Source organism: Populus trichocarpa, chromosome 9, assembly GCF_000002775.5.
Source record: "Populus trichocarpa isolate Nisqually-1 chromosome 9, P.trichocarpa_v4.1, whole genome shotgun sequence".
NCBI lineage: Eukaryota > Viridiplantae > Streptophyta > Magnoliopsida > Malpighiales > Salicaceae > Populus > Populus trichocarpa.
Window position 1 is genome coordinate 8,499,126 of NC_037293.2, and position 9,750 is coordinate 8,508,875.

The window sequence follows — 9,750 nt, forward strand, 5'->3', positions numbered from 1 at the left end:
TGCCTATAAACGAAATATGGTTTCCATTTTCCCTTTTTATTTTCAAATTTTTTAAAACATAAATAATTTTTTTTTGTTTGCCTTGATTTTTTTTTCATTTTTTTAAATGAAAATAATTTTATTTGTTTTCTAAATTTCTACATCATATTATTTTTTTTTTCACTTTTTTTTTTAAAAAACTAGTTTTTGGTTTTTGTCAAAAAGAAAAGAAACATAAAATAAAATACAATGCCGCCCGTAGCTTCTAAACAAAAACACTTTGGCTTTGGCTATTCACATACAAAGGAAGCTGAGTTCCTTGCCAGATTTTTTTGCACGCATCGTTCTCATGGAATTTTATTCAGTATTGACATTGAACAAAGTTGAAAGAGAACCCTATCTCTTATCATGAGAGGGAGAGAGTCTTTACACACTCTAACTGTGTATTGAATGTGTAAATCTTTCTACATGATAAGTTTACTGTGACTGTAGTTCCTCCATAATGTATTCTTTGGAGGGAGGAGCTTCCATCCTTCAGCCAAACACCAACTTCATGAAGATCTCCTTCTTTCCAGCATATGCTGACTGTCAACCCCCCGCGTGCCTTTAATCCTTTAACACATCCATTTGCCCATTTATCTCGAGGGAGAGCAGGGAGCAAGTACAGATCTTTTATGCTACTCTGGACAAGCATTTCTGAAACCCCCGCTGTGAATCTGAAACCAAAAGTTGCAGAAATCACATCTCTATCAAATCATTGATATAATGCATGCACAGATGTTTGTGGTATTTGAAGATGGTATCCGTCTGTTTAAAACTACAAACCTGATTATATGTTTCGACACACGTTGAGAGAAACTAAGTTGGATAGTTTACTACATTGTCATCGATAACATAGACAAGGCTGCTTACCCAAAATTGGCATCAATTTGAAAAGGAGGATGTGCTGCAAACAAATTACTGTACAGTCCACCTTCAAACGCTACCTCGTGATCTGGATCCACCAACTTAATTAATTGCTTAACCATCCTATAAGAATGCTCACTGTTGTGCAGATGTGCCCATAGAGCAATTTTCCATGTGGTCGACCATCCTGGCCCATCCTCTCCTGTTTCCATTGACAAATACAATGTAACACAATACCAGACTATAACCCCAAAGCAATGCCGTCCCAGCTGAAGTTACAAATACAATCATGAAGGAATATAAGATGAACTTTTGAACAGTATAGCATTTCAGGAAAGATAAAGTAATCCTTTAAGCGTAGACAATCCTCATCTGTGGACAATGCATACAAGTTTCAATGGAATTCTCTGGCTGCGTAAGTTCTCTAATCCAATGAAAGTAACTCAACATACTTTTGCATGCATAGTGATATTTTGTTAAACCTCAATAGGCCTTGTTGTATATTTTGCACTTGCATCAAGAACTTTAGTGTTCAAAGCATGACATTTTTTCACTTCAATCAAGAAATTCAATATAATTTACTGCTGCATAATTTCTCCAATTTAATGAAAAGTAACTTAAAATAATTTAGCATGCCTAGTGATATTCCATGACACCACGAGAGGCCTTCTTATATCATTCTGCTCTTGCAACGAGAGCTATTCTGTTCAAAGCATAACATTTTTTTGATGCTTGAAACTTGCTCTTATGCATTCATTTTACATTTTTATGCAAGAAATCAGTCTCAAATATAATCTTTCAGAACCAGAAAAGAACAGGTAAAGGTGAGAGAAAGTGATACAGCTGGATGGAACCATTTGGCCTCAATCCCCCTAAACTAGTTGTATATTTAAGCTAACCTCGTTTGTAGAGAGAATTTTCTGCTGCTTCACAAAGCTCTGGATTTTTGTCGATGGTTATTGAGTGTCCTGGAAACAGGCCAAACAGATGTGAAAGGTGTCGATGATGCACATCAGGGTCCTTAAAGTCTTGTGCCTGCACTACCACAGAGAGGATTACATTTGTCAAAATCTAGCAGTCAAAATACAGGAAAGGACTACATTACGTGGACAACAATACAAAATATATACGCCACTTGCACACCCATTCCATAATAGAGCCTTCTTCATCAATTTTTGTTGGATAAAGCCTTGGTTGAGCCTTGTGCACTTTCTGAACAAAAGCATCCTCATTTCTGCCCAAAACCTGTTTTTCACAAGTTTTTTACAATTTTAAGTTAAAAATTAGAAAATTTAGCAAATACCAAAACTGTAATTATTACAGACATTGAGAATAAGAGTTTCACCTCAGAAGCAGAAATAATAGCAGAAAATACTTCTTTGATGAGTGCCATATCCATAGTTGATGAATAGCTCACAGAAGCAGACTTACCATCTGGGGCAATAAACATATGTTCAGGAGAAGTGGACGGGTTGGTTTCTAGATATCCTCCATGCCCTTCAATCAACCAGTCCAACAAAAATGATGCACATCCTTCCAACAGAGGGTATGCCTTATTTCTAAGAAAATCCTAATCATTTAGAAAATATCAGCATAACAGAGGGGAAGAAAATAACATGATGTAAATTATGCCATTAAAAAAAATTATAATTTTCTTCTGAGAAAGAAAGAGGAAAAGAGACTCTCTAAAGTTTCATAAGATAATCAAAGATCTGTTGATGACAGTGCCCAGTAACAACAGAGGGGGAGAAAATAACATGATGTAAGGTCCAGTAGCCACTTAATAACATAAAAACCATCCAATCTTAGAAAGAGTCGAAATTAGTAGAACAGACTATTATGGAATTTAAGGGCAAGAGACCTTCCCCTCAGTCATCAGATCTTATGCTTTCTATAAAATTTGCATGTACCGTAACTTAGTCCTAAAAACAATTCATCACAGTAGGTGTTAAGGAAAGTTACAACCACTTTGGTCATAAAGTCAAACGAGAAAGCCAATTATCAAGGACAGCAAGGTAATGGGCAATTTAAGGAAAAATCAATAGCGTACTTCATCCATTGTATAACTGTAGTGCTCCCATAAATGAGTGCAAAGCCATGCCCCGCCCATAGGCCATATTGCCCACACAACCTCTCCCTTATCTGCTGATGGTTTCGCCCATATGTCAGACTTATGATGCACCACCCAACCACTTGTTTTGTAGTTTACCTGGAAACATTCTGAGACTCAGATAAGAAATATTTGAGAAGTACAATGAAGATCACAAAACACTACAAGGGACTCAGGGTTTGGTTGAGGATCTTTCTGGTTAAGGTCTTGGGATGCTACATTGACTAGAGAATATATATTGCCCCCATCCTAGTTGAATGATGGCAAGGGTAAATGGTATGGGACTGCTTTGAGGATAAGACTCTCTGGTAACCAAGCTATTTTGACATGGAAACCTCATAAGCAAAGATGAACATATCTTAGTCTACAAGCTTACAGTGCTGATTGCAACAACTGAATTTCTTAATTATTGGCTAGAGTTTGAGGAGAAACTCCGCCATTGAAATCTAACCAAACAGTCCAGTGAGTGAAATAAATTATAAATAAAAGGTTAAATAAATTACAAAATGTTTTTTTTAATTATGAGATAGAAATGGAAAGAGCTCTTACTTGTGCAGTTTTACATCCATTGATTGATAGAGATTTGATAAATTCAAACAAGGGCTCCTGGCACTCACTAAGGTTGCAAGGCAGGGAAGGCCAATAGTTCATTTCAAGATTGATGTTTAAGTGAGGAGCAGAACTGAAGAAAGAGATAAAGGAGTCAGTAGCGGTCTATATGAAATCCTGATGCAGAAAGAAGTGGAAGACAGCATAACTTCAATCTCCTACATGTCCCCCTCAACTCCCTAACTTCTAACACATATATAGATTGAGAAAAGAAGGAAGTGGAAAATGAAGAAGATCAGAGAGTGTAACGTACTCCCATTTTGGCTCAAGATCCTTGTTCCATATCCCCTGAAGATTAGCCACCTGAGTTCCAGGGCGGGAACTAGAAATAAGCAAATATCGACCAAACTGGAATAGAAGTTCCACCAACGAAGGATCTTCATCAGATTGAAAAGATCTTATCCTGTCTACTGTTGGAACTACATCTTTGTTTCCTTCAACACATCTTTTTCCAGAAGGCATAAGATTCTTGATCTCCAAAGATCTATCTCCTATATTTCTATCAGAGCCCTTGCATAGCTGCAACGAAACACGGTGAAAAAGGTTCTGATAGTCATCTAAATGACGTGAATAAAGCTCAGAATATGACTGGTTTTTTATTGATTTCAATGCACTGAGAGACACAGAAGCAGGATCTTTCTCTGATTCTGAGGGCTTTGTGAATGGCCCTTCAAACGAAGATGAAGCCACCATATGCAACACAACCCAATTTGCACCTTCAACCTTCAACCTCCCATCATCCAAAACACTCATCAGACCTGCACCGTCACTAATCTGTAAACCAAGAACAGCAGCAAACAGAATTCCTTTTGGATCATCATTAGCCTTTACTTTTGGCGGGATCCTTTTTCCAGGGCATCTTCCTTCCATTACAATTTGGCTTTCGTCTGTTATGTAACAATGATGATCCAACTTGCTGTCTAAAGATACAGTAAAGGATACAGACCCTTCTTTGCTTCCAGCAATCTTTGTCACAATCACTTGATCTGGATAAGATGCAAAGTGCTCCCTCGTGAATTCTACATCACCCACAGAATACTTCACTCTTGCTGTTGCAGTATCTAAGTCTAGCTCTCTATAATATGTTTCTTCAGCACACATAAGGTAACCATCGAATTCTAGCTTGATATCACCAAGTAGTTGGTAAACCTTAATCATCAAATGCAAATCATTAGGATGTGAATGCCAAAACTTTTCAAAGCCTCTTCCATAGACTTAATCGATCAACATTATAATTCAAGTCCCTGAAGTTTAAATAGGTCCAGGAAACTAGAAATAATATACCAATAAAATGCAAGGGGTAGTTACAAGCAATAATGAGATGGAAGTGCAAGCAACACACAAGTAGAAAGCCTACAAAATCATGTTATAGAACTACATAGTTTGAGTTCAGTTTCTTCTATTTGTTAGCCCCTAAAAAGGTAACAATGCCAGCAGCTTTAGTTCAGTTTCGGTTTAGTTTTCATCAAATAAAACACATAAATTCCGAATGTGGGGCCCCAGAAACCAATTGATCCTAATCGTCTATTAACATCTAACCATAGAGAAAATAGAAGGAGTTTAATTGCTAGAGCAAGGAAACATCAATAATGATTGTTTAACATACATTGGCATTAGTTCCAGACAACTTGGCTGCTGCATCACTAGCTTCTGCAAATTCACCACTGTCCACAAGATTTCTAACCTCAGCTAATGCCTCTGGTGCATCAGGGTTAGTATAATCAATCGGAGTCCCTGTCCAAAGTGTGTCCTCTGCAAAAGGAAAAGGAAGTATCTAGATTTTCAACAAAAGATAACTAACATAAAATAATGGAAAAGCAAGCTTTTCTTTTTTATTTTACATACCGTTAAGCTGGATAAGTTCTGATGAGACGCCACCCCACACCATGGCACCGAGACGGCCATTACCGATCGGAATTGCATCCGTCCAGTACTTGGCGGGCCCAGTAGAAGTGATCTTTAAGGGTTTGGAGTCCTCCAAGTAAGTTGAGGTTGGATTCCACATGTCTCTATCAGTGGGTCGTGTAACTAAAACCCAGCTTCCATCTTCCATTTTCCATCAGGATCAGTGTTGTTGTTGTTGTTGATTTATTTTAATTCCAACGCGTGGGTGGGTAATGTGTTAGTTGTTATTTTTTGTAACGTCTGAATTATGGTAGCATGGGGGTTAAAGTATTTTTTATTTAAAAATATATTAAAATAAATTTATTTTAGTTTTTAAAAATTATTTTTATATTACTATACCAAAATAATTTAAAATTTTAAAAATAATTATTTAAAATTAAAAAAATTAAAAAAATTTAGAACCGTGTTCCCAAACATACTTACTTCAAATTCAAATCCGAAATTATTTAATGCATAAGATATGGACCCAAACATTATACATATATTTTTATAAAAGGCTTTATTTTGACTGGTAGATAGTCACACACTCAATGCCATCGGTCTTCGCTGGCTTGAACGACCGAACACTTTTTCTCGGCTATTTTTATATATTAACATATTTAAAAAAAAAAATGGTAATATAATATATTTTAAAAAATATTAGTGAAATATCATAGTTTAATGTATATATATGTATTGTATTGTACATTAAACTATGATATTTCACTAATATTTTTTAAAATATATTATATTACCATTTATTTTTATTTATATATATATATTAGCCTTTATTTTGACTGGTAGTTGGTCGCACTCTCGATCAGATGTTGGTCATGTTCGATTGGATTTCATGCTGAACTTGTCTATTTGATCATTAGTAAAGTCCCTGTTTCCATCGAACTGGAAATCACTGATAATTAATTCATATTTCAAAAGTCGGTAAATCTTGCAGATACGAAAACCAGCTTAAAACGAGGAATAAGATGAATTTTTCAAGAAGCATAATCCTTCAGGTAGGATCAATAATTACTTCAAAGACATCGCCATCCCCATTCGTGGACAAGACCTATCAGCTGCACAAGCACTGCAATTCGTGAAAGTAACTCGGAATAACTTAGCATGCGCGCATAATTGCATATTGATATTGAAGCTACAATATGCCTTTTTTATATCATCTTGCACACTTTCACCAAGAACTTCAATATAATTCTGATGCTGCATGTTCTTCAATTCAGATGAAAGCAGCTAAAAATCATTCAGCGTGCACAATGATATTCTACAAGACCACGATACACCTATATCAAGAACTTCTGTGTGTTCAAAACTTGACAATTTTTTCAAGTTTGAAAGCTACTCTTGCTCAGTTATTTTATACTTTTATGTTTGAAGTCTTTCTCTAATATATAATCTGTCAGAAACACAAAGGGAGGGAGGGAGAGGGAGGGAGGGAGGGAGGGAGGGAGACAACATTACAACAGGATGGAACAATCTCTTTTTAATTCCAACCTCATAGGTCAAGGTGAAAATACAAGATACCCTGTCTTAAAGGTGTTTGGGAGTGAATTCTAATTTACTTAATTTTCATTAAAATTTGAATTTTTTTCTTGTTTTAAATTATTTTTTTAATATTTTTAAATTATTTTAAGAGTTATTGTCGTTGCAAATCAAACCAAACAATATTCAAGTGACTAAGATAAATAATAAATAAACAGTCAAATAAATTACAAAATGCTTTTAATATTGTGAGATAGAAATGGAAAGGCTCTCATTTGTTCAACTTTATTTCCATTGACTGGTAGAGATATTGGGAAGGCCAGTAGTTCATTTCAAGATTGATGTTCAAGGTTGGAGCAGAACTGAAGAAAGAGATATAAGGGTCAGTAGCAGTCCATATGAAATCTTGATGCAAAAAGGATGTGGAACACCTGTTTGTTTTTACTTCACACAAAAGTGTATTTAAAAATTTTATTTTTTAAAAAACAAAATTTTACTTCAAATTATTTTTTTAAAAAATAATTTTTACATGTTATTTCAAAAATAATTTTTAAAAATAAAAAAATTATTTTAATATATTAATTTTCAAACAAAAATTACTTTAAAAGACATTCTCAAACACTCCCTCGAGAATAGTTCAGCCATGGTTATGTGCTTGTGGGAAATAATAAAAACTTAGAAGTCATTCCTGATACTCTAATCTCGATCCCCCCATATTTTCCCCTCAAAAACTAACTTTCTACGCTTATATAGATGGAAAAAAAGAAGAAGAAGAAGAAGAGGGGGATGGAAAATGAAGAAGATTGGAGAGTGCAAGATATACTCGCATGCTGGGTCAAGATCCTTGTTCCATATTCCTTGAAAGTCAGCCACCTGAGTTCCAGGGCGTGAACTAGAAAAAAGCAAGTATCGACCAAACTTGAATAGAAACTCCACTGAGGAAGGATCTTCATCAGATTCAAAGACTTTATTCTCGCCACAGTTGAAACTACAGCATCTTTGTTCCCTTTGAAATGTTAGGATTGTTGCCATTAATGTGCAGCAATCATCAATGGACGACACTGTCCATTGACAAATGCAGCAGCTGGAGCTGGAGCTGCACCAACCATGTGCAAACTACCATTATCAAAGAAGGCTGTTGGTGCAGCCACCATTGTTGAAGATAAGCTGGAGTTGGTGGCCACCATTATTGACAAAAGAGCAAGAGGAGCTACCATGGATGCCTATAAATAGAGGCACACGTTAGAGAGCAAAATGAAAGAGAGAGAGTGTAGCCAAAGATGTGAGAAATATAAGAGAGAGTGGGCTACCAAGAGCAGTCAGCAGTAGCTACCATTGCAGCACTGAAAAGAGAGAAATAGAGTGAAGTTGAGAGTTGATAAAGAGGGGATGATTCCTCCTCCTCTATTGTTGTAAATCTTGTTCTCTCCCTATATAATGCAATGGCTTCTCCCGTGGATGTAGGCGGTTTGCCGAACCACGTTAAATATTATGTCAGTGTGCTTAGCCTTCAATTGGCAAATATCAGAACATCACCGGTCAGAATTCCCTACATGAAATCCTTAACCACTGAAGGCATAAGATTCTTGATCTCTAAAACCCCATCTCCTATCTAATTCTAGCAGAACTCTTCTCAAGCTGCAATGAAACGTGGTGAATATGAAATGTGTTTTATTGAGTTCATTGCTTGAAGAGACTCAGAAGTAGGATGTTTCTTGGAATCTGAACGATTCAAGAAGGGCCCTTCAAAGATGAAGCTACCAGTAGCAACCTTCAACTTCTTGCCATCCATAAGACGTGCCACAAGCGCACCAGTACCAGTCTGTAAACCAAGAACAGCAGTGAACTTCATTCCCTTTGGATCATCATTTGGTCATCCTTTTTCCAGTCAAATTCCTTCCATTACAAGTTGATTTTGATCGGTTATGTGCATGATTGTTGTTTCTGGTACTGCTTAAACCTTTTGTTGTTGCTTCTTTCTTTATGCACAATGATTAACTGATTCTCTCATCAATCCTTGTTGTTGCTTCTCTCTCCTATCGAGAACCCACCAAATTCTCAACAAAGAAGAGAGATATCTATCTCTTCTTTTTTTTATTCTCGAACAAACCTAGAGTAACTGCCGCCATAAATTTGTTCATAGATAGTAACTGAATCTTTTGACCGAATGTGACCCAAATAGCCTATCTTTTGTCCCGGTAGCCATTGCCAACACTGGTGACCTGATATTTGTCATATTCGATTGAATGCCATGAATGGAAATTGTAATATTCGATCATCTTGAGAGACCTCATTTCAACCATGGAGTTACCAAAAAAGTGGAGAAATTGCAGCATCAACTTAAAGTCTTTTTTTTAATGAATATTTCTGGTAAAAAATCTTTAAATAATTAGATATGATAAGTTGTTTCCCATCAACATCTACTTGTTAATGCAGAGAAGATCAGATATCACTGAGCATAAGAGAAACGATTTCCTCCTTTTCCTCTTTGCCCTGATCAACCTGGAAATAAACAAATTCTTATACGCTTTGCGATTTTTAGATAATGTCAACATCAGCAAAAAGTCACCCTTGCAGTCAAAATCTTACGGTCGATGCCTTTAATTACTGAGTGAACACAATATTTTGCTGTCAGCAAGAAGGGACTGTTGCAGAACCTGCTCCCATATAAAGTCTCACCATGTAATTATGGTGGCAATTTCATCTCCTTAATTTCCAGGCCCAGAGAATGCCTAATTCATACAGGAATAAAATCAGTGTTAATGGTA

At 36.1% G+C, this 9,750-nt stretch overlaps 1 protein-coding gene across 1 annotated transcript; it reads right to left on the reverse strand.

Moving 5' to 3' along the window:
- Window positions 1-238: 238 nt before the first annotated feature.
- LOC7478716 (alpha-L-fucosidase 2) lies at window positions 239-5,740 on the reverse strand. The gene is made up of 10 exons (XM_002313121.4): window positions 5,450-5,740; window positions 5,211-5,356; window positions 3,858-4,753; window positions 3,545-3,677; window positions 2,936-3,094; window positions 2,231-2,455; window positions 2,029-2,130; window positions 1,785-1,920; window positions 892-1,087; window positions 239-695 (listed from the first exon to the last, which is right to left on the reverse strand). Exons 1-10 carry the CDS (start codon window positions 5,655-5,657, stop codon window positions 386-388), a joined length of 2,511 nt encoding a protein of 836 aa, XP_002313157.3. The 5' UTR covers window positions 5,658-5,740; the 3' UTR covers window positions 239-385.
- Window positions 5,741-9,750: the final 4,010 nt, after the last annotated feature.

Excerpts from the sequence above, each read along its gene's own strand:
- LOC7478716 (XM_002313121.4), bottom strand. The coding sequence starts at position 5,657 with ATGGAAGATGGAAGCTGGGTTTTAGTTACACGACCCACTGATAGAGAC. Across the intron at positions 5,357-5,449 it reads AGAACTTATCCAGCTTAACG|AGGACACACTTTGGACAGGG; the intron begins GTATGTAAAATA and ends TTCCTTTTGCAG. Across the intron at positions 696-891 it reads CAAATTGATGCCAATTTTGG|ATTCACAGCGGGGGTTTCAG; the intron begins GTAAGCAGCCTT and ends TTTTGGTTTCAG.